Below are 23,782 nucleotides of genomic sequence, written 5' to 3'. Positions count from 1 at the left end.
TGCTCTCAACTTCGACTAAACAAATAGAACTCTCCATTGATTAGCAAGAAAGAAAAAGAAAAGCAATTGTAGACAATTCTCAAGATGTTGTGATTGAATAAACGAGGATTAGGACACACATATATATATATATATATATATATATATGTGTGTCCTAATCCTCGTTTATTCAATCACAACATCTTGAGAATTGTCTACAATTGCTTTTCTTTTTCTTTCTTGCTAATCAATGGAGGGTTCATATATTTATCCCCTTTGGATTATATTTTTCCTTTACTGAATTGGAAAAGATAAAACCGACTTAGCTTAAAGACTTCATATATTTAGTTGGAAGATGCTAAACCAACTAGGCTTAGATTTTCCTTTTTTCTAAAACCTATAAGAGAAAAGAAATTAACTTTCGAGAATTCGGATAAAGTGAAACAAATTTACAAAATCAAATTGTTATTACAAATGCCTACGGCCCGGATGAATCAAATTCTTAAAGAATAAGAACAGAAAAGAAAAGAAGAAATCGAGGAAGCAGTCTACATTCAGGCTTTACGAAGGTTAGCATCAACGCCTGTCGTCCTGATCGTCAGGTCAGTTTGAAAAGCCTCCGCATAAGATCCTTGAGGTTCTCGGATGGAAGCCAGAGTAGGAGCTCCCGATTGCAAAGAACCAAAGTCGTGATTCTCCTGCAGTTTCACCTTTTCCTCCTGGAGGCCTGATTCACTGGATGATAGGTTGGACACAATTTGTTCAAGGGAGGCCATGACTCCTTTTGTCTCCTTGGCAGCACCCACGAGCTCATAAACTGTACCTCGTAGTGATGCTTCCATAGCCCGAGCTCGCTCAAAACATTCCTTCATCAAGTGGAAGGTGTGCTCAGAGGTCGAATGAGATTTCAGCCGCCTATTATACTTCAGAAATAGGGCATTGTCATAGGCGATAGACTGCAAAAATCAGACAAATCGCCTTGAGCTGTTAATGCCCTATAAATACAACAGAAATTATGGAGAAAAATATACCTGAACTGAAAACCGAGCAAAATTCAGGTACTTCTCCTCGAAATATATGTTTTTTGGTTTGAGAAGAATCGATGAGGAGCTCTTCACGTTCCGACATAGGTGGCCCGCTGCCTCCCGCACCATCGCAAGGGGCACTTCTCTGAAATAATCAAAACCAAACTGACATTCTTGAGATACTCAAAACATATCATTGGAATCTAGACCTGCTTCTTGCTGACCTCTTACGACCAGACTGATTTCCGACCTTGGTTGATAAGCGTGTCCTCTTTTCTTTCTTCTTTTCCCTCGATCAAATCGGTTCCGACCTGTTCCGTTGTCGGGTTAACATTGCGAATCTACCCGATAGTAGTCATATAGTCTCTATCTCTTTCAATCTCAATTTCATTTTGGTGCTTGGGAACGATAGTTTCAATTTCTGAGGTTGGACTTCGAGCTGGCACTATGGTGGAAGCCAGAAGACTAGAATCGACGACATTCGTACCATCTGCTGTCGATGACTCACCAAGTGTTTTGGTGAAACTTGGGAAGTTCCTCCTTGTTCTACACATCGCGCTTTCAACTCTTCTTCAAGTGATTTGCTCCCACTCAAAATTAGAACCTTGAAAAAGAGTCTCTCGGATCTCTTGAAATTTGTTTAGAAATTTTTTTAATGGCCTAAGGCGAACTGTAAAAAAGGAAGAAAGTTAGATCAAATAAGTCTTTATAAGTCCAAAATAATTAGAGAATATGGCTCGACCCGGAGATCTATTCCACACTCTCTGCCTTCCAGCGAATGCGCTCTCGGAAGATTTAGAATCAGCTCGGACGTAGAAGAACCGCTTTTCCCTTTGCTTAAAGTTGCTGCCTTTTTTGCCGGACACAACCTAATTTCCCTTTGTCTTAGATGCTTAAGCGGTCATCTTCTCGAAGCAGTGAACTTCGTCTTAGCTTCAGGAAAAAAATTGCTCGGCAGGGGCAAGACCTCGACCTGCTTGACAAATGTCATGTCAACCTGATCGATATCAACATCAGACGTCTCATTCCTAGCCCCTTTAGGTTCAGTTGCAGGTTGGTCCTCCAGGACGACAGCCTCGACCTTAGAGGTTGGAATTTGGGTCTGCAGCCTATTTGAGTCAGCAATAGACGTACCAACTGCTTTGGACGATTCGTCGAGTGTGTTTGCAAAGCTGGGAAACTTGTTTTGGCTTTACCCATGGCTCTCTCAATTATTTTTGGAGTAAAATGTTGCCACTCGCGATTAGAGCCTCTATAAAGTGCGTCTCGAACCAGGCAAAATCCATCTAGCATTTTTTTAAATGGTAAGCGGTGAACTCTAAAGAAAAATGAAGAAATTAGGTGAGTAAGATTTGTGTAAACTAGGACGAGCAAAAAAGCGTTATTTTACCAGGAGAACTGTTCCACACTCTCCGCCTTGCAATGAATGGGGTTTCAGAAGAATTCTGGTCAGCTTGGATGTTGAAATACCGCTGATCCTAATGCTTAAAGTTGCTGACCTTAACGCTAGGCAAAAGGTTTTGAGTCGGACGCATGTTCACAACCGAGGTCCCCTTCTTCTTGGCCGACTTGAGCGTCGTCATTTCTTCAAAAAAAATGGACCCAATCTAAATACCGACCTCGATGGCAATTGTTAATGCCCCCACAAAGTTACAAATACAAGCTGGGGTAAGCTGGGAGATCGCCATTTCGCTACGATGAACATACGCAAGCAGCAATAAAGGAAGGGGAAACAAGAGGCGACAATCCGTCTATTAGGATTCATAAAGACAGATGTATCCCTTCGGTGGATTCCACGGACTTTGATCCAAACTAGGAATAACGATTGAAACGCCATAGCTTGCTAGACCGCAGGAGTTGAGCATCGTAGTGACTGTTGTAACAGAACTCAAGGTCGGGCAACCACCAATCTCACCTCGATGATCGAGAATAAGAGAAATATTCTTGATCATGACACCTGGAAGCGCGAACCCTGATTTGTCATCTTCACCGACCCCCATGTCGCATGCGGAAGGCCCATGTATAGGCAAGGAAAGATTGAAGAAGAAAGATTAAACAGAGTTATAGTATATAAGATCTCTCCACCACACAGCTCTGCCTGTAGCATACGATTTTAACCGCATCGATCCATTCCTTAATTTCCAAAGATTAGAGATCCCACATAACACCAACCGTTCGATCGCTTTCTATTATCCACGTGTCAACATCCCCTCAGGGTTTGTTCGTCCATTCTTCTAATTTTTCAAGAAACGACCTCAAAAGTAAGTCACGTTTCGGAATTAATTAATTATTTTGTGATAAGGATAGGTCGGTTTCGAAATTAATTAATTATTTTGTCACAAAAAATACGTATTTGTTTATCTCAGAGTTCAATATAACGTCGAGGAGAAAATATAGAGTAAGAGTACTAGATCTCCTAGACTCCTACCATGGTTCTAAGTTTAGAGGTTTTTATTTATTCTATAATTTTAAAAACTTTAAAATTTTGAAAAAAATATGTGTATAACATTTGACTATCTTTACTTCACACACTTGCTTCTTCCCTGCCAATTTATGCCTTGCATCTCTCACTACTTCATCTCAGAACTTGACACATTCAAATAAAAGTGTTTCACTGCCCTAGGTGTAAAATAACTACAATAAATAACTCCTCGATTATTCTCTCTAAAAGCGGAGTTTGCTACCAGAAGACAGTCATTACAATACACAAACAAGCATATGGGTATAGCTGCCACTCGACCAAAGTCATTTCTGCTCCAATCTCTCGGATGAGATTTCACCAGATTAAGTTTGTGAATCAGATCATACCTAATCTCATTTACCGCGGTTAGGCGCCTACGATAATCCGTATGATGTTATTTATTAGAAAGGAAAAACTTTCTAGTTGGTATCTTTCCTCCGGGCCAACTCGAAATATTAACACATCCACATAAACCTTATATTTGGGTAATAGGACATCTCTCTTTCTCGATCGATTATGCATTAGAAAACGTCGGGACATCAACACCAAATTCGAATGATGAGCCAATGCTCTCAACTTCGACTAAAGAAATAGAACCCTCCATTGATTAGCAAGAAAGAAAAAGAAAAGCAATTCTAGACGATTCTCAAGATGTTGTGATTGAATAGACGAGGATTGGGATATATATATATATATATATATATATCCCTTTTTGATTATTTTTTTCCTTTACTGAATTGGAAAACATAAAACCGACTTAGCTTAAAGACTTCAAATATTTAGTTGGAAGATGCTAAACCAACTAGGCTTAGATTTTCTTTTTTTCTAAAACCGGAGATCTATTCTACACTCTCTGCCTTCCAGCGAATGCGCTCTCGGAAGATTTATAATCAGCTCGGACGTAGAAGAACCGCTTTTCCCAATGCTTAAAGTTGCTGATTTTTTTGCCGGACACAACCTAATTTTCCTTTGTCTTAGATGATTAAGTGGTCATCTTCACCGCCCATAACTTTTCCGTCTATAATTTTTTTTAATGATTCCATCTTTTTCACCCAAGAATAAATCCAATAATTTTCATTTAAAAAAATCAACACAAATGTATGTTAAACATTTCTTCCAAATAAATATTTTATCAGATTCACATTCAACATGTTGCTCAAAAAGTAATGTTTTTTTTTTTCTTCTAAAATATCACAATCCAAAATTCATAAAATAAGCAGTAAATCAATAAAAAAATAATCACACGATTTAGACTAATGTAGGGATTAGGCTAATGGGCCGGCCTGTTGTGGTCCAATGGTTGACAAAAAAAAAAATAATGTATTTAGATTTATTATGGGCCTGGGCCAGGGCCAAAACTGAGAAATAAGCAGTAAAGACGGTTTACTTGCGAGCCAAATTATTAAAGAGGTCAGGTAACCCTAACAGCGACCTAATTCTTCTGAATATCTTCGTCTCTAATCTCTAGCGAAACCAAAATCAAAATCATGAGCGAGAGAAGCAAGAGGGGTGGTAAAAGACCCTTGGTATCGTTTAAGATTGGCCAACCAGTTAAGAAACACAAGCACTCTACAAATCCGCCTGCAGGTCCAGAACTCTCTTCCGTACCTGAACCTTCCCCAAATCCACATTCCGGTCCAGGACCCTCCTCCGTATCCGAAAATCTACCTTCCGTACCTGACCCCGTTCCAGAATCTTCAGGTATATTGATTGTAGACGAATTATCTTTTCTTCGTGAAAGAACAATCATGCCGCGTCCTCTCGGGAACTACAGAAGGTTTTATGGTGTGGATGGGCATTGGGACTTTGAAAACTGCCATTTAACGACCAATTACAACGTAAAAGATCTCAAGAAGAAGATCGATGCTGGACTTCAGAAGGTTCACTCAAAATTATACCTAAATACAATCACCGGTTTTGGGGATAGCAGGTCTGTATTTAAAGAGGAAGATTTCCTCGAACTGAAGAAAGAATTCAAACTGCATAAAGTTGTTCCCCGGGAGAAATATTGCAAAAAGTGTGCCCCAAAACTGTCAGGTAAATAGGTTTTGCAAGAAGTCTATCTCTACTCAAGAACCTCTGTTTCGGTTTATCTTTACTCAAAAGTCTTTATATGATATTCTTTTCAGATGGTAGAGTTCGAAAACGCGATGAAGCCGATTCTCTCTTACTACAAGAGATGATGTTCTATGGGTTTGATATACAGCCCCCGGGCAATATGCTAGCTATCACGGGGGACGGTGATTTTGCCAGCACGATCAAAGGCTTGAAGGAGAGAGGGTTTACCATGATGGTCGCCCATCCCAAAAAATTTAGCCAAGACCTTGCTGAAGCCGGCACCCTAACGTGGTTTTGGGATGACCTCATCGAAGGGAAAAAAAACTATTAGTTTAGAAAAAATGTTTGGATTCCATGGTTTATTATATAATTGACTACGGTTCCCCCAAATGTATTTCAAGATTCTACGGGTCCTCCAATTAATAATATTTTATCGTTAACCGCAATAATCACATCACCTTCTCCCACATACACAACTATAAACTCACCTTGATTAATAATGTCATCTATACAATCCCATATCCACATCTCTATGTCTACACAAAAGAGAACTAGCCTAACAATGCTTCTCTTTGTAAGCCAACTTGCAATATCTGGATAATGAACAGAGAACAAGACAATGAACATACTGTCTTGGTTCCGAGACATTGCACAAAGGGCTTTGGTTCCGAGACATTGCACCGAGAAGACAGCGACACAAGAACACCATTGCACAAAGAGCTTTGGTTCCGAGGCACTGCACATAGACATTGATTCGTTAGAAAACCTGAAAAGAGAACATGAAACGCATTCAACCAATGGACACCATTGCACAGAGACATTGGCTCATTAGAAAAACTCAAAACTGCATACAAAAGAAAGACTTGACTTATAACAGTGAAATGAAACTGGAAACAGCAGAAAGACTAGACATATGTTTTTCACAAGAAAAAGGGTATTAATCCACATATAATAGCATAGATTTGAAAGAGACATGCACATATTAAAACAATGGAACCAAGACTAGAAGTGAACAGAAGTCAAATCTGAAAACAGGTAACCAAGTTAGATAAAATATGTTACTCTACTTGTAATAGGAATTTATTACAGGTTTGCCAAGTTAGAAACAATTGACAGAAAAGGTATTGGTCATATATTACCAACACGAAATGATTCTTTAAGCATAGTTGAGCTACATACAGGGTAGACATTCACATCCTAAACCTCCATTTGGATAGCATCTTNAAATATGTTACTCTACTTGTAATAGGAATTTATTACAGGTTTGCCAAGTTAGAAACAATTGACAGAAAAGGTATCGGTCATATATTACCAACACGAAATGATTCTTTAAGCATAGTTGAGCTACATACAGGGTAGACATTCACATCCTAAATCTCCATTTGGATAGCATCTCAGAAATTGGAAAACACCAAAACTGAAGCACCAGCATGAGACTTAATGTGTTCACACTTGGTTGTTTTCACTGTAACTTTTTCTGGCTTGCCCATATACTGTAAATATCACTGTTCAGTAATGGAATCATCATGAAAATGAGCTCAGTATTTGATAGAGAATTACAAAGACAAGTAGCAGCAAAAACTCAAACACATTGAGACATCACTAAAAGTTCACACTTAGGAGAGTTGAGTATTTGACATCTGAGTTCTAAAGTTACTCTCTTTGGCTTGCCAAGACAATATCTTTATATAAAAAGAGAGCTAAGTATTTCTTGATTTCTTCATGATAGAACAAGACATAGACTAGTAACACAAGAACTCAAAAAAACATTGAGACATCATCAAAACTTCTCAGAGGTTATCATTCTTTCATAGAATCTAACAAGAGAAGGAAGAGTAATTAAGAGAGTTTCTCAATCAATTTGAGCTCTTTAGCAACTTCAAGCATACCACTCACTGGATCTTCTTTCTTGTATCTCACACACCTCAAAGCTAACCTAAGAAAAGCTTCAACCTGTAACCGTCTCACAACCAAATCATCACCACCACCACCCAAACTATTCCATATCTCTTTATCAACAATCTCATCAAACCCATTCCTCTCCATTACCTCAGACACATGATCGTTAAGAGACATAGGAGTCTCACCAGGTCCATTAAACACAGCAGCTCTTCCAGACAACAAAACCAACATCACAACACCAAAGCTATAAATATCAACTTTCTCAGTAACTTTCATAGTCCAGTAATAATCCGGATCAACAAAACCAGTCACACCTTTCACTTCATCTTCCACATATAACTCTCCCTCTGGTATTGCAACACAGAACCAGAAATCAGAAAGCTTCGCCGTCCAATTCTCATCAATAAAAATGTTCGTCGGATTAATATTCCGATGGATTATAGTCTCTGGAAACGCCGTGTGGAGGTAAGTCACAGAAGTAGCAATCTCTTTAGCAATCTTCAATCTCACATTCCATGGCAAAACCTCTCCACTTGAGATTCCTCCGTCTTTACTAAGCGGTCCGTGTTCAGCGTACTCACAGACTAGAGCTGGAAGATCAAACTCCAAACAACAACCTATAAGCTTTAGGGTGTTCTTGTGTCCACTCATCTGAGAGGACACAGAGATATCTCGATACGCTTCTGTGAAGTTTGAGAGGTTTTGACTCGACCATTTCTTGATTGAAACTGGTCTCTCTTCGATTACGCCTCTGTACCAAATGAAATATCCCCAACTGGAGATTACTTGGCTCTCGGAGAAATTGTCAGTAGCTTTAAAGATCTCATCAGAGGAGAAGCAACGAATCGGATTGGTCTTGCCGTCGAACGAAGCGATTAGCTCCTCCAATAGTATCCCTCCGTTCTTCAAATCCGATATTTTCTTCTTCTTCTTCTTCTTGTTATTCTTACTCATTAGATGATTGGAGCAGAGAGGAAGACGCAAACAAATTCAAAAGTAAAGATCTTTACGGAGAAAAATCGTAACTTTGGCTTTGCAAAAAGAGCAAGCTTGATCTGTTCTTCTCCTCGAGTAGTCAAATTCCGACAATTAGATATTTCTATTTTGATCCATATCTTATGAATTACTAAAATCTTCACCCAATATTTTTATATTTTACATCTACACCCCCGGTTAGACATTTCAATTTGATTCACATCTTCTGTATTATTACAGTATTACACTATTACTAATTGAACCAAAAATCTACAATAGCTATTTTAGCTAGTTTTTGTAGTTCTATTTAAATTGCATTTTAGTCCAAAGATAATTTTTCAATTTGATCCAAAGATGTTTTATTATTACAGATACACCCAATAAATTTTGCAAAATCCCCACTCTATGTCCATTTCTCAATCTTTTTAAGTTCTTTGGCAACTTCCATCATCTTTGGAACATCACCTCTATGACCAGTACATCTGAGTGAGAGCATAAGGACTGCTTCCATCAGCCGTATCTTGTGTTCTTCAGTTTTATCATCACCTATACTTTCCAACAGATTTGGATCCAACATCTCAAAGATTCTCCCCTCTTCCACAAATTTGGACACCCTATCTGAAATCCTCATATTCATGACATTTTGTTTGTCTTCAAACTCTTCAAATAGACTCTCATCTTCACTGCAGCAACAATCAACCACTCCATACATACTCGTGAAAAAGTTTTGCAACAACACTCCAAAGCTAAAAACATCGGTATACTCAGTGATCAATCCGGTGGCAGCATAGTTATACTCAAGGTAATCTAACGTTCCTTCTACTTTATCAGCATGAACCTTAACAAATGTCTCTCCTTCTGGTATTGAGACACAAAGACAAAACCCACTTAACTTTGCTGTCCCGTTTGAATCCAAGAAAACGTTAGAAGGTTGTATATCCGTATGGATCATAGTTCTTGAAAACGCGGTATGAAGGTAAGAAACAGCAATTGCAATCTCTTTCACAATCTTTATCCTCATTCCCCATGGCAAAAACATTTCCTGGTTTGGAGTATTGAAAAAAGGTATACGTTCTGCGTACTCACAAACTAAGACCGGATGCTCAAATTCAAGACAGCAACCTAACAATTTGAGGAAGTTCTTGTGACCACTCACCATCGATGAGACCGCAATGTCACGACAAATCTTTTCTAACGTATCTGATTTGTATAAACTCCATATGGCTCTTTTGATTAGAACAGGACGGTTTTGGAGCATACCTCTGTACATGAACTCGAACCGAACCACGAGATTGCTCTCGCTGAAGTTATCAGTGGCTTCGAGTATTTCGTTAGCAGAGAAGGTTTTAATTGGATTGGATTTGCCGTTGCAGAGCTCGATGAGATCTTCTAAGAGTACCTTGCCGTTCTCTTGGAACAATCTTTGCCGTTGATTTGCTTCTAAGTTCTTCTTCTTCTTCTTCTTCGTCTTCCTACTCCAACAACTCATCTTCTGATCATCAACGACTCGACCGAACACGATTTTATTACCGTGTATGATTGATTTGTTTATGTCTTCTTTCGATTTCTAAAACATTTAAAGGTCAACGAAATACAAATAATTAAAATATTATTGTAAAGACTTGTCTTTTTATTTTGAACAATATAAAGTTTTTGTTTTTACTCGAGTCAATTTAATAAAGTTGGAATTTTTATCAGTATTTTGGATCTTAAATCGACGATGAGGATCATCTTGGATTAGGAAGAAGACTGTGGAAGACAAGGGTAGTGAATGGTTCTTCAACAATGGAGGAACTTTTCTTCAGGAACTTATCGCCGATTGTAATGGTATCTCAAACCCTATCCGTTTCTTCTCTTCCGATCAAATCCTAAAGGCCACGGATCGATTCGATCCCAGTTTGAACCTCTCTCGTCATAGACCCTTTACCTGGTACAAGGGCGTTATCGAAGGAAGAGAGAGTTTAAAGAAGAGAGAGTGAGAGAGGTTTACAACGACATTGTCTTATCTACTAGGGTAAGCAATCAAAGTAGTTTTCTCAAACTCTTGGGTTGTTCTCTCGAGTTTCACCTTCCTGTTATAGTGTTTGAATACCCAGAGAATGGAGTTTTGAACGAGCGAGGAAGTTTTGGTTGTGAGGATGGGTCATTGTTGCCTTGGAATGTTCGGTTGAAGATTGCTAAAGAGGTTGCGGTTGCTGTGACTTATCTTCACACAGCTTTCTCTAGGACTATTATTATACATAGAGATATCAAGCCGACGAATGTTTTCTTGGATAAGAACTGGACGGCTAAGCTGACTGATTTCACGTTTTCAGTATCACTCCCTGAGGGGTAAGTCTTGGATTGAAGATGAGGTGATGGGAACTTTTGGATACATGGATCCGGTTTACTACACCACGGTTTTAGTGACAGAATATACAGATGTGTTCAGCTTTGGAGTCTTTATGTTGGGAAGACCAGCTGTTTTTGCTGGAACAAGTGGGGTTCATTGTAATATTCTTGGTTATGTGAAGGATCTGCAGGAGAGAGGAGAAAGTGTTGAATTTGGGATTAATGATTTGAACGACGTGAGGCCTAGTCAGATGAAAATTTTTCTTGAGCTGGCACTGAGATGCTGTGAGGAGAGGAATGAAGACAGGCCAAAGATGATCTTGTTAAGCTGATAGAAGGATTACTCGATTGTTAAAGCCTGAGATGCTGGAAAATGGTTCTAAGGATGGAACTTCATTTTTAGAAGTACTATGATTTTGGAGTGAAACTTCATTTTGATTTGGAAAGAGTTTAGAGAGTAGATAAACAATATCTTTAGGTTTTGTAATCAGGCAAAACATGTAGGACGATTGTGGTTTTCTGAGAAGCTCGGTCTCGAACTAAGGAGTAAAGAGAACTTGCTTGAAATGGTTCTTATTTGAAATTGTTTATCAGGATAAGGCTACAAAGTCGAAGCCTCATGAAAGTTCCCGTGTTGATATATCTGAGGTAAACATGATTAGTCTATATTAGAAGTTGTAGATTAATCATGTTACCAGAACTGATATTGTTTCTTGTTCACGTTAATGATAATACGTTCTGTGGACACGAATTGGTGATGACTGATGGAGTCAGGTCAAAATGGGACCCCAAAATGTAGCCAATGTTGGAATTTTCAACGAAGGAACTGGAAAAACTGTCTTTGTATGCTTGAAAGATCAAATTGATCCTTTCAGAAGCACCTTTAGGTCTTTCTTGTTTTTGGGAGAATACTATAAACCTCTTTGCCAAGAAATTGATTACTTTGTTTAATGGAATCAATGGTGAAGAAGCTGAAGAAGAATCTGACATATGGGTTTTTCGGAAGAAGTAAGGAAGAAAGGAGGTTCTTGGAGAACGGAAGCATCTTCTTGAAAGAGCTCATCGCCGATTGTAACGGTAAATCCATTCCTTTACGCAGTTTTGCTTCTTCCCAGATCTTGAAAGCCACCAAGAATTTTGACTCCAGTTGTTTTGTCTCTGAGGGAGCAATCTACAAGTGGTTTAAAGGTATCATAGAAGATAAACACTACTTGATCAAGAGATTTCACGAGGATAGATTCATAGAAAACGAAGTTAGAGAGCCTTACAAAGACGTAGTCTTGTCTGCTCGAATGAGCAATCACAGCAACTTTCTGAAACTAGTTGGATGCTGCTTCGAGTTCAGTTTTCCGGTTTTTGTGTTTGAATATGCAGAACATGGAGTTCTGAATCAGCGAGGATGTATCACAATTAACGGGGAAGAGTCTATATTGCCATGGAGTGTACGGTTGAAGATAGGAAAGGAGATTGCAAACGCTGTGACTTATCTTCACATGGCATTCCCTAAGATCACTATACATAGAGACATTACGCCAAGAAATATTTTCTTGGACAAGAATTGGGCTGCAAAGTTGTCTGATTTCTCGCTCTCCATAACGCTCCCTGAGGGAAAATCAAGAATAGAAGCTACAAGGATTGGGGGATCCTACGGGTTCCTCGATCCATTACATTATGTCACAAAATTTGTGACTGAATACACTGATATCTACAGCTTTGGAGTTTGTTTGTTGGTTTTTCTCACTGGCAGACCGCCTTACGACCACGCAAAATCTGATGGGGTTATCAAACATATTGCTGGCTGTGTGAAAGACTTATATGAGGATGGGAAGCTCGATGAAGTAATTGATCCAATGATGGCAAAGGACATCACAAACGGCCAAAGATTGCAAGTGGAAGCGTGTGTGATGCTGGCTTTGAGATGCTGCAAGGAGAGAGATGAAGACAGACCAAAGATGATCCAAGTAGCTAAGGAACTCAAGCGGATTGAGCGAATAGAACCGTTACTAGATGATTCTATGTCTAGATTGTTAAAGCCAGAGATGCTGGAAGATGGGTCAAGTATGGTCAAGTGGACAAAGAAATTTGGAATCAAGATTGAGATCATGCTCATACTAAGTTTCTGTATCACTGGATTTCTCATTGCATTACTTTTTGGGTAAAGTTTCAGAACATGTAGAATGGTTCTAAAGTTTCTGTAGGAGCTTTGGTGTTGAAGTAAGGAGGAGTGTGTTTCTAAGCTCAAATCCTATAAGCATATATATTTGAGATTTTGGCTTCAATGCTTTCTTTTTAAACCGAATTCAATATTAGTAGGATTCAAAATTGCAGTCTTTCTGCTTCAGATTCAAGACTACATTGATCATTTCCATAACTAAAGCATTTTTGCTGGATGAAAGATTGGAGAAGTAAGGGCAAGAGATGAAAATCATGAAAACACACGGCTGACATGTTTCACTCTAACACTGCTGGCACTTATGACGCTGAGATACGAAGTGAACATGAACTTTGGCTTTGAGACTAAAACTGAAATCCAGGGATAATTTCTGATCGTAGACTGTAAAGCCAAGTTTCAAAATCATTACTATTGAAAGTTTGGAGAACGCATATGATGACGGACCTGAAGACTGCCAAAGAGCCTAAGGGGGTTAGAAAGACTTGTCAAAGCCTCTTTGTTCGACCCAAACAAAGTCTACTTTTTTGTGTAGATTTGCTTATATAATCTCTCTGTTTTTCAGACTTTTTTGTTTTTTTTTTCTAGTATTTTCAGTTGATATGTAACATGAGCCTAGATGGCTAGATTTCATTTTGGCCCTGATACCGGCGTAATGAAACTGTGAAGCGATCTCTGCATTATTAACGCCCAGTTTCACATCTACTTCAAACTGAGTTTTCCTGCAAGTTTTATAGACATAACCAACAATCATGGAAACAAGACCCACTTTTATTCAGCACAAAAAAAAATGCATTAAGAATCCAAAATAATGGGATACAACAAATATAGATGTTTCTTTTCAGGCATTATATAGAAAAACACAATACATTCATAGAAGGTCAAAGTTCAAGTTATTTGTTTCTCCAAGCTTCTCTGAGTTACTGCTATATGTACGAATCTGAGTTTCACATTTCAGAAATAATTATAAATTTTTTTTCACATTTTTTTAACTTCACAGTCCAAGAACAGAGAAGAGGTCTTTAGCTAACATTTTTCAGTGATGTCTCAATCCGCTTGAGTTCCTTAGCTACTTGGATCATCTTCGGTCTGTCTTCGTCACTTTCCTCGCAACATCTCAGCGCAAGTACAACACACGCTTCCACCTGTAATCTTTGACCATTTGCGTTGTCTTTAAACATCATTGGATCAATTACTTCATCGAGCTTCCCATTCTCATATAATCCTTTCACATAGCCAATAATACCTTCGTATTCCCCATGGGATCCAGCAGAGACAAGAGCTGGTCTAGCAGTGAGAACAACCATCAAAAAGACTCCAAAGCTGTACACATCTGTATATTCCGTCACAAAATTTGTGGCGATGTATGATGGATCCAGGTACCCTACTGTTCCCATTACTCTTTCTGTTTCAATTCTTGTTTTTCCCTCCGGAAGAGATATGGAAAACGATAAATTGGAGAGCATTGCGTTCCAGTTCTTATCTAAGAAAATCCTTACTGGCTTAACATCTCTATGTATGATGATCTTAGGAAATGCCATGTGAAGATAAGTCAATGCATTTGCAATTTCTTTTCCAATCTTCAACCGTAGACTCCAAGGCAGTAAAGTTTCCTCCCCGTTAACCTTAATAGCTCCTCTATGGTTCATAACTCCAAATTCTGCATCTTGAAACACAAGAACCAGAAAAGGGAACTCGAGACAGCATCCTGATAGCTTGAGAAAGTTGTTGTGGTTGCTCATGCGAGCACATAAGACTATGTCATTGTAAATTTCTTTCACTCCATAGTCTGGAACTGTCTCTTCCGAGAATCTCTTGATCATGTAAGACCTATTTTCGATGCTGCCTCTGTACCACCACATGTGGAACCCAGCATTGGTGACAAAACAACTTATATTGAAGTTATTGGTGGCTTGAATGATCTGCTCAGAAGAAAAGTGTCGTATAGGAATGGATTTACCGTTACAGTCAGCAATAAGCTCCTTTAAGAAGACGCTTCCGTTGTACAAGAACCAACTCTCCTTCATGTTTTCTTCCTTCTTCTACCCGGACGACCAAGATCTCAAATTCTGCTTCAACTTCTTCACCATCGGATCCATCACCAAATACTAGTTTCTGAGCAAACTATTTTCAGTTTTCCTCCAAAATCAAAACCAGAAATTTGCATACGAGATGAACACTTTTTTTTTTGCGGTTTCAAATTCCATCTGTGGAATACTTGTTCAAACCGTTGACATTTTAATCAGGCACAGGCCACACATACTTCACAGTTGACTTTGACACTAATTAAAGAGAAGGGTAAAATCGAAGATATATCTGATTGACTGATTCTCGGAGGAGATAGTTCCAGATCAGACTACATGGTAGTAAAAGTGGGAAGCTTAATGAAGTGATGGGTTCAGTTATGGTTAAAGACATCAAAAGTGGTAAGAGACTGCTGTTTGAAGCGTGTGTGATGCATGCGCTGAGATGCTTTGAGAAGAGAGGTCAAGACAGATCAAATATGATCCCAAGTAGCTAAAGAACTCAAGCGGATTCATTCATACATCGTGTTAAGAGATCCTCTGTTCTGATATAATATTTACACAATTTTCTGTTACATTTGCTTGGATTATATGTAATGTAGCTAAGCAAACAATCCTTGCATAAATGTAGGTATGGAACTCATATTCTTACATACAACATATTCGTGCAAGAAAACTCGAAAATGAGAAGATCACAACATATTTTCACTACTAAGACTGCATAAAAGATATATCTGCTTTGAGTCTCACCAGAATTTTTTGGTGAATCAGGTTTGTTTTTCTATCTATATGAGTTCTTTTGCATCTGAGGGAGGTTATCTTCTAATCTAAATCTAACACATCTCAAACCAAGTTCGACAAATGTTTCCATTTGCAGTCTTGAATGATCATGAATTTCGTCCTCCTCTCTGTTCAACATTGATGGATCTATCATTTTAGAGAACAGTCCTCGCCCCAGAACCTCCTTAACATAATCAGGCAATAAGACACAGAAATGAACATTATCCAGATCCGGAGTAAATCCTGACTTTCCGGTCAAAAGCCTTAGCATTATGAATCCAAGGTTATAGACGTCAACATCCTCAAGATCTTGAAAAGGTTCTTGTGGCTGCTCATCTTTCTAGTCATCAAAGATGAGAGGATCTCTAGCTAGGATCTCCAAAATAATGTCTCTCAATCTGCTTGATTTCTTTAGCTATTTGGATCATCTTCGGTCTGTTTTCATCTCTCACCTCGCAACATCTCAGGGTCAACACCACACACGCTTCCACAAGCACTTTCTGAGCACTTGTGATCTCTTCCATCACCTTCGTATCTATCACTCCATCAAGCTGCCCATTCTCATGGAACCCTTTCACATAGCTAGCAATATGTTTGTAATCACCATCAGAGCTAGTGGATGCGAGAGCTGGTTTACCATGTGAGAATAACCATCAAAAAGACTCCAAAGCTGTACACATCAGTATACTACGTCACCACTTTCGTGGTATAATATATTGGATCGAGGTATCCGATTGTTCCTTGAACGCATTCAACTTCAATTCTTGATTTTCCCTCAGGGAGGTTAATGGAGATTGAGAAATCAGACAACTTTGCAGTCCAATTCCTTTCCAAAAAAACATTCCTTGGCTTAATGTGTCTATGTATGAGGATCTTAGGGAAGGCCATGTGAAGATAAGTCACAGCATTTGCAACTTCTTTTCCAATCTTCAACCTTAAACTCAAAGGCAATAAAGATGATTCTTCACCGTTAACCGTAACACCTCCTCTATGATTCAAAACTCCACGTTCTGCATATTCAAACACAAGAACAGGGAGACTAAACTCGAGACTTAATCCTAATAGCTTTAAAAAGTTGTTGTGGTTGCTCATCCGAGCAGACAAGACAATCTCGTTGTAAACCTCTGCTACTAATGTGTAATATTGTACTCGGAGAATCTTTTGATCAAGTAAGATCTATCTTCGATGATACCTTTGTGCCATACGTAGAATCCTTCTGCTGTTACAAAAGAGCTGGAATCGAAGTTACTGGTAGCTTTCAAGATCTCGGAAGAAGTAAAGTTGCGTATAGGAATAGATTTACCATTACAATCAGCGATAAGTTCTTTCAAGAAGATGCTTCCGTTGTCCAAGAACCATCTTTCTTCCTGACTGTTTTTTTCTTTTTCCTTCCTTCTCTCGAACGATTCAGATCTCAGTCTCTGCTTCAACTTCTTCACCATTGATTTCATCTAAACAAAAGACTACTGTTTCAGCTTTTCCTCTTCGAACAAGAAAGACTTCATAACTGAACATCCTATAAAAATGGATCTTTGGGCTTTAATTTTGCATAGGCCCAATACATTCTATAGTTGCTTCTTCTTTCTTATTATGTCAGCTAAACTTGTCGTTTGGGATCAGAAAGAAACAGAGCTTTTGACTTTCAGAAGCTTTCAAGGTAAATAAAGGTGTCATTTTTATTCATCTCACTAACAAAAGGTTAATACTTTGCTGAGGGGAGATTAATGAAGAAGCAGTATATGAAATCTGGGTCTGGGACAAGGAAGGAGAAGGACAAGAAGAAGAGGTTGTTCTTGGATAACGGAAGCAACTTCTTAAGAGAACTTATCGCTGATTGTAACGGTAAGTCCATTCCTATTCGCAGCTTTTCTCCTGAGGAGATCTTGAAAGCTACCAACGATTTCGATTCGAGTTGTTTTGTCTCGCAAGATGTATACTATAAGTGGTATAGAGGTGAAATCGAAGACAGACCTTACATGATCAAGAGATTCTCTGAGGATGAAATTACAGGACATAGAGTTGATGAAGTTTATAATGATATTGTCTTGTCTGCACGGATGAGCAATCACAGCAACTTTCTTAAACTGTTGGGATGTTGTCTCGAGTTCCCTTTTCCTGTTCTTGTGTTTGAATTCGCAGAACATGGAGTTTTGAATCAGCGAGGAGGTGTTGTGGTTAAGGGTGAGGAGTTTTTGTTGCCATTGAGTTTAAGGTTAAAGATTGGGAAAGAGATTGCTAATGCTGTGAGTTATCTTCACATGGCGTTCCCTAAGATTATCATACATAGAGATGTTAAGCCAATGCATGTTTTCTTGGACAAGAACTGGACCGCAAAGATGTCTGATTTATCCTTCTCGATATCTCTCCCTGAGGGCAAATCAAGAATAGAAGCTGAAAGAGTTTTGGGAACATTTGGGTATGTCGATCCATTATATCATACCACGAGTGTTGTGACTGAATATACAGATGTTTACAGCTTTGGAATCTGTTTGCTGGTTATTTTTACTGGTAAACCGGCTGTCATCACTATTTCCGATGGAGATCTACAAGGTATTCTTAGCTATGTGAGAGGGTTATATGAGAATGGGAAGCTCGATGAAGTCATTGATCCAATGTTGATGAAAGATATCACTAGTGGTCAAAGGTTGCAAGTCGAAGCTTGTGTGGTGCTTGCTTTGAGGTGTTGCGAGAGGAGAGATGAAGACAGACCAAAGATGATCCAAGTAGCTAAAGAACTCAAGCGGATTGAAACATCACTGAGAAATTCGAGCTAGAGGAAATCAAGGAACTTGATGAGATAAACTTGGAGGTATCTTCGCCGAGTAGGCATCACAAGAACATGAGTGCATTATGAACTATAGAAACTCAGATTCTTAAATAAAAGAGATATCGACTGCATAAGAATGCTTCCATTTGCAGTATTGAATGCTCGGGAATGTCATCACTCACGCTATTCAACATCTACTGGTCTATTAGTTCAGTCAACAAACCTCGCTCCAGAAACTTTCCACTGTATCATGCCACACATTTTGTTACAGAATTTACCGATGTGTATAGCTGCGGCGTTTTTTTTGTTGGTTATTTTCACTAGAAGATCAGCTCTCTCGTTTTTACTGGATCTGATGCGGATCACGAAGGTAATCTTGGTTATGTGAAAGACATATATGAGAATGGGAAGCTTGGTGAAGTAATTGATCCAATGATAATTAAAAGGCAGCAGGAGTGGTCAAAGATTGCAGTGGCTATATATGTGTTTTACTTGCGCTGAGATGCTGCGAGGAGGGACCGAGAGGGATGAAGACAGACCAAAGATGATCCATATAGACTGTATAGCTAAAGAACTCAAGCGGATTGGGACGTCACTTTTGAGATCCTGACTAGGCATCCTCTGTTCTGATATAAACTCTACTTAACTTTGATTGCATTTGAATTCTTGTCAATGTACTTTTTAGTAGCCTCAAGAAACCTGTGTCAGTGTGTGACATGTGTTTGTGAATTCGAAGCAGTTTCTACAAGAACATTACTGAAAATGGGAGCATCTCTAATCTCCAAAAGAAGCTTTTTTATTTTGCTTATATATATATATATATGTAGCTATGTAAACAATCCTTGCATACAGCATATTACGTGAAAGAAGACTCGAAAACAAGATGATGATAACAATTTTTCCATTACCGACTACACAAACACAATACAGATAGATATAATCTAGTATGAATCTCACCAGAAGAGTTAGCTTCATGTATGGTTTTCTAACTTCTTGAGCTCTTTTGCAACTTCTATCATGTGAGGCACGTTTTCCCCTGGTCTGAAACTAATACATTTCAAAGCAAGTTCAAGGAATGCTTCCATCTGCAGCCTTAAATGATCAGGAATATTGTCAGTTGTGCTATTCAACATCGAAGGGTCTATCAGTTCAGTGAAGGGACCTCGCTCAAGAATCTCACCAACATAATCAGGCAACATAATCCGTTTATAACTGTCACCATTAGCCGGTTCTTCATGCAAACTACGCTTTCCTGTCAAAAGACTTAGCATGATGATTCCAAGGCTATAGACGTCGACATTCTGAGTGATCAAACCTGTTACAAGGTATCTGGGCTCGATAGTGCTGCTTGTTCCGCAAATAATGTCTTTTACCTCCGATTCTCCCTCCGGAATCGATATGCTGAGGCCGAAAGAAGAGAGCTTAGCAGTCCAATTCTCGTCCTAGAAAACATGTTCAAGCTTTAAATCCCTATGGATTATAGTCTTAGGGAATTCAGAATGTAGATACGTTACAGCATCTGCAAGCTCCTTAGCGATCTTCAATCTTACGTTCCAAGGCAATGGCTTGATTCTCGCCCCCGCACCTCTAAGAGAGGTAAGAGCTCCCATTTTTGGGTATTCACACACGAGAACCGGACGAGGAAACTCTAGACAACACCCTAGAAGCTTGAGAACGTTATTATGGCTGCTCATCATCGATGAGACTGCTATATCAAGGTAGGAATTGTGAGGGTCTTCTGAGGTTTTATATTTAAAGTACTTGATCAGTACGGCTCTGTTTTCAATTGTACCTTTGTACCACAAGAATATGTCTTCAGTGATTGCGTAGCTCCAGTCGAAGTTGTTTGTCGCTTGAAGGATTTGTTTGGAAGAAAACGTACGGATGGGATTGTACTTACCTCCTGACGATGCAATGAGTTCTTCCAACAATAAGCTCCCATGCTTCTGGGAATTGATCTTCTGTTGTTTCTTCTGTTTCCTCCTTGACGAACACAACATCTCTGAATTCAGAAATTGAGAGGTTAAAGATCATCTTGTGGAGGAAAGGACGCAAGAAATAATGAAAGAAAGAATGAGACGATAGAAACACAAGTCAAGTCAAGACAACTTTTGGTTTGGATCTGGTTCTTTCTGTAGGACCTTCGTTTCATCATCAATGAATAAGTTTGTTGGGCCTACCATTGACTTTGTTGCCATTGAGTTTACGATTAAAGATTGGGAAATAGATTGCTAATACAGTGAGTTATCTTCACATGGCATTCCCTAAGATCATTATACATAGAGATGTTAAACCGATGCACGTCTTCTTGGACAAGAACTGGACCGCAAAGCTGTCTGATTTATCCTTCTCAATATCTCTCCCTGAGGGTAAATCAACAATGGCAGCTGAATGGATTATGGGAACATTTGGGTATCTCGATCCATTATACTATGCCACTAGTTTTGTGACCGAATACACCGATGCGTACAGCTTCGGGGTCTTTTTGTTGGTTATTCTCACTGGCAAACCGGCTGTCTTCACTGATTCTGATGGAGATCCCCAAGGTGTTCTTGGCTATGTTAGAGGGTTTTGTGAGGATGGGAAGCTCGATGAAGTCATTGATCCAATGTTGATGAAAGATATCACTAGTGGTCAATGGTTGCAAGTCGAAGCGTGTGTGGTGCTTGCTTTGAGATGCTGCGAGAAGAGAGATGAAGACAGACCAAAGATGATCCATGTAGCTAAAGAACTCAAGCGGATTGAAACATCACTGAGAAATTCTAGCTAGAGATCCTTAAGGAGCTTGATGAGATATCTTTACAGAGTAGGCATCACAAGAACAAGACTGAAGATTGAAGTATCATTATAGTCCAAAAGAAGAGTTATCAGTTGCGTGGAATATGTATAAGGCTAAGTAAAATATCCTTGGATTATGAAGTATAGAAACTCAGATTCTTAGGTACTAGAGTTGTCTTGAAAGAAAGCGAGAAAATAAGAAGATCCTAACAACTTTTCACTACTAAATATAAAATACTGTATAAGAAATAGTCTCACAAGAAATGTTTGTGGCGTCAGGTATGTTTTTCTATCCTCTTGAGTTCTTTTGCAATGTCTATCATACGAGGCACGTTCTCTCCTGGTCTGAATCTTACACATCTAAAAGCAAGCTCAATGAACGCTTCCATTTGCAGTCTTGAACGCTCAGGAATGTCATCACTCGCATTTTCCAACATCGACGGGTCGATCAGTTCAGACAACAAACCTTGCTCAAGAAACTTCCCAACATAGACAGGCAATACAGGAAGATAAACAGCGACATCCGAGTTGTATTCAGACTTTCCTGTCAAAAGAATCAGCATGATGATCCCAAGGCTATAGATGTCGACATTCTCGGTGACCAAACCTGTATTAAAGTAATCTGGTTCGATATAGCTTGATGTCCTGCAAACCATGTCTTCTACGCCCATTTCTCCCTCTGGAATAAGTAAGCTGAGGCTGAAAGAAGAGAGCTTAGCTGACCAATTCTTGTCCAAGAATATATTTGCAAGCTTTAAATCTCTATGGATTATAGTCTTGGGGAATTCGGTATGAAGATACGCTACAGCATCTGCAATCTCCTTAGCGATCCGCAACCTTACATTCCAAGGGAACGGCCGGACGCCTTCTTTTCCACGTCTTATACAGTTTAGAGCTCCATTTTGTGGGTATTCACACACGAGAACCGGACGAGGAAACTCCAGACAACACCCCAGGAGCTGGAGAACATTCTTATGGCTACTCATCAAAGACGAAACCGCAATGTCACGGGAGAAGTTGTCAGCGTCAAAAACAGAACAGTCTTGGAACTTCTTGATCAGTACGGGTCTGCTTTCAATCATGCCTTTGTACCACACGAATCTGTCTTCAGAGATTACATAGTTCCAGTCAAAGTGGTTTGTGGCTTGAAGGATTTGTTGTGAAGAAAACGTACGGATGGGATTGTATATACCTCCTGAAGTTGCAATGAGTTATTCCAACAATAAGCTCCCATTCTTCTGGAAATTTATCTCCTGCTCCTCTTTCTTCTCCTGCTTCTTCTTTCTGAACAAACGCAACATCTCTAAATCCAGAAAATGAGATTGAAGAATGAAGATTGTCTTGTGTTGAAAGGGACGCAAGGAGGAAAAGAGAGTCAGAAGAAGAAGTGCTAGAACAAGTCAAGTCAACGAGGGTCACTTTACATGATTTGGAGCTTATGCAAAAAGTCAACAACAACAACTCATGACTTAATTTGTTGTTAAATGCACAGTACATCTTAGTTTGTTCTTGTTAAATAAATGTGAACAATCAGTTTTCACATGATGACATTATGTAAGGATTAATTTACATTATATAAGGGTTATTTGTTCTTGAAAATAAAATGAAGAAGATTAGAGAAAGTTTGTTTATTGATGAATCACTTTCTCTGTTTTATTAATAAACAAGGGAAATAGAAATAGGATAGGAAGTGAATAAGATCACATAATTAGTGTGTTACATAATGAAAGATAGCTTAGTGCAAGTAGTAGCTGAAGAGGGACACAAGGGAAACCCCAACCAAAGAGCCAAGAGCTGGCAACGCAGCTGAGGCGGCGTTTCCGGAGGGTCCTGGTGCCGGAGCTCCGGCTTCCTGTGCAGCCATGACGGCGGTCATGGAGGCAGCAGCGAAAAGCACACCACAAGCAATCTTCTTCATCTCCATTGTTGAGACCTGAAAGGCTTTTCTTTTCTTCTTTTTATTTAGTTTTTTTTTTTTGTTGTGTTTTTTCAAGTTCTTGCAGGTCTGAGGAATATGGATGGTGTTGATGGGGTATTTATATGTGTGGAACTTGTGTTATTTTTAGTAATCTTTACTTTTTTCTTTACCTAAAAATAATTAGGAGGGGAAAAAAAACTAATTATTATGTTGGTCAAAATTAACTAATTCGCCGTTAAACATAACTATAATTACGGTGAAAAGAGTTGCAATATGTGGCTTAGCTTTATTTTAGCATATCTGTTTCTGTATTCTTGTTACATTATACATGACTGCATGAGTTTCAATTTCGGTACGTAAAAAAAAATTGATTTAATAGATTTTACACCACTCGTTGGTTAATGCGAAGAAAACTTTACCCAAAAAAATAAAATGCGAAGAAAAATCGTGTTAATTACACAAAACATATCTAAAAGTTCAAATGACTAATAGAGTTTCATTTTCGATATTAACAAACTCCAAATGCTACATTTAAGAAGATGATAATTAGTTGATTACATTATATATATATATATATCTGCAACATGACCCATGTCTTCCAAAGCTTGTAAACT

At 38.8% G+C, this 23,782-nt stretch overlaps 5 protein-coding genes and 6 pseudogenes across 9 annotated transcripts; 4 read left to right on the top strand and 7 right to left on the bottom strand.

Moving 5' to 3' along the window:
* On the bottom strand, window positions 393-2,806 carry LOC104712454. Of its 2 annotated transcripts, XR_755515.1 has the most exons (4): window positions 2,395-2,806; window positions 1,229-2,290; window positions 1,011-1,149; window positions 393-935 (listed from the first exon to the last, which is right to left on the bottom strand). XR_755515.1 is itself a non-coding variant. In XM_010429357.1 (3 exons), the coding sequence occupies exons 2-3, from the start codon at window positions 1,131-1,133 to the stop codon at window positions 534-536; spliced, it is 525 nt and encodes a 174-aa protein (XP_010427659.1). In that variant the 5' UTR covers window positions 1,134-2,290; window positions 2,395-2,806; the 3' UTR covers window positions 393-533. The 2 variants fall into 2 exon arrangements, 1 of the variants encoding a protein (XP_010427659.1); XM_010429357.1 differs by having other exon boundaries at window positions 1,011-2,290.
* On the bottom strand, window positions 5,560-8,480 carry LOC104712452 (non-functional pseudokinase ZED1-like). Of its 4 annotated transcripts, none has more exons than XM_019229383.1 (3): window positions 7,413-8,480; window positions 6,153-6,259; window positions 5,560-5,827 (listed from the first exon to the last, which is right to left on the bottom strand). In XM_019229383.1, exons 1-3 carry the CDS (start codon window positions 8,377-8,379, stop codon window positions 5,807-5,809), a joined length of 1,095 nt encoding a protein of 364 aa, XP_019084928.1. In that variant the 5' UTR covers window positions 8,380-8,480; the 3' UTR covers window positions 5,560-5,806. The 4 variants fall into 4 exon arrangements, 3 of the variants coding, with proteins under 3 accessions (XP_019084928.1, XP_010427656.1, XP_019084929.1); XR_755514.2 differs by lacking the exon at window positions 5,560-5,827 and adding an exon at window positions 6,876-7,028 and having other exon boundaries at window positions 6,173-6,259; XM_010429354.2 differs by lacking the exon at window positions 5,560-5,827 and having other exon boundaries at window positions 5,993-6,259.
* Window positions 8,600-9,987, bottom strand: LOC104712451 (non-functional pseudokinase ZED1-like). Its single transcript, XM_010429353.1, has one exon. The coding sequence runs from the start codon at window positions 9,887-9,889 to the stop codon at window positions 8,804-8,806; it is 1,086 nt and encodes a 361-aa protein (XP_010427655.1). The 5' UTR covers window positions 9,890-9,987; the 3' UTR covers window positions 8,600-8,803.
* LOC104715749 lies at window positions 10,128-11,081 on the top strand (annotated as a pseudogene).
* Window positions 11,658-13,072, top strand: LOC104712450 (non-functional pseudokinase ZED1-like). The gene has a single exon (XM_010429352.2). The coding sequence runs from the start codon at window positions 11,682-11,684 to the stop codon at window positions 12,888-12,890; it is 1,209 nt and encodes a 402-aa protein (XP_010427654.1). The 5' UTR covers window positions 11,658-11,681; the 3' UTR covers window positions 12,891-13,072.
* LOC104712449 lies at window positions 13,763-15,282 on the bottom strand (annotated as a pseudogene).
* On the bottom strand, window positions 15,467-17,181 carry LOC104715748 (annotated as a pseudogene).
* LOC104712447 (non-functional pseudokinase ZED1-like) lies at window positions 17,333-19,201 on the top strand. Its single transcript, XM_010429351.2, has one exon. It carries the CDS (start codon window positions 17,430-17,432, stop codon window positions 18,477-18,479), a length of 1,050 nt encoding a protein of 349 aa, XP_010427653.1. The 5' UTR covers window positions 17,333-17,429; the 3' UTR covers window positions 18,480-19,201.
* LOC104712448 lies at window positions 19,248-20,554 on the bottom strand (annotated as a pseudogene).
* LOC104715747 lies at window positions 20,664-21,242 on the top strand (annotated as a pseudogene).
* On the bottom strand, window positions 21,510-22,572 carry LOC104712446 (annotated as a pseudogene).

This window comes from Camelina sativa, chromosome 9 (assembly GCF_000633955.1).
Source record: "Camelina sativa cultivar DH55 chromosome 9, Cs, whole genome shotgun sequence".
Lineage (NCBI taxonomy): Eukaryota > Viridiplantae > Streptophyta > Magnoliopsida > Brassicales > Brassicaceae > Camelina > Camelina sativa.
This window is presented reverse-complemented; position numbering and strand designations above follow the sequence as displayed.

What these genes read in the sequence shown, in the direction of transcription:
- LOC104712454 (XM_010429357.1), bottom strand. Translation starts at nt 1,133, where the DNA reads ATGGTGCGGGAGGCAGCGGGCCACCTATGTCGGAACGTGAAGAGCTCC. An exon ending in TTGCTCGGTTTTCAGTTCAG is followed by an intron (nt 936 to 1,010) that starts GTATATTTTTCT and finishes TGATTTTTGCAG; the next exon opens with TCTATCGCCTATGACAATGC.
- LOC104712452 (XM_010429354.2), bottom strand. Translation starts at nt 8,379, where the DNA reads ATGAGTAAGAATAACAAGAAGAAGAAGAAGAAGAAAATATCGGATTTG. An exon ending in GAAAGAAGATCCAGTGAGTG is followed by an intron (nt 6,260 to 7,412) that starts GTATGCTTGAAG and finishes GTCTATGTGCAG; the next exon opens with TGCCTCGGAACCAAAGCTCT.
- LOC104712451 (XM_010429353.1), bottom strand. Translation starts at nt 9,889, where the DNA reads ATGAGTTGTTGGAGTAGGAAGACGAAGAAGAAGAAGAAGAAGAACTTA.
- LOC104712450 (XM_010429352.2), top strand. Translation starts at nt 11,682, where the DNA reads ATGGAATCAATGGTGAAGAAGCTGAAGAAGAATCTGACATATGGGTTT.
- LOC104712447 (XM_010429351.2), top strand. Translation starts at nt 17,430, where the DNA reads ATGAAGAAGCAGTATATGAAATCTGGGTCTGGGACAAGGAAGGAGAAG.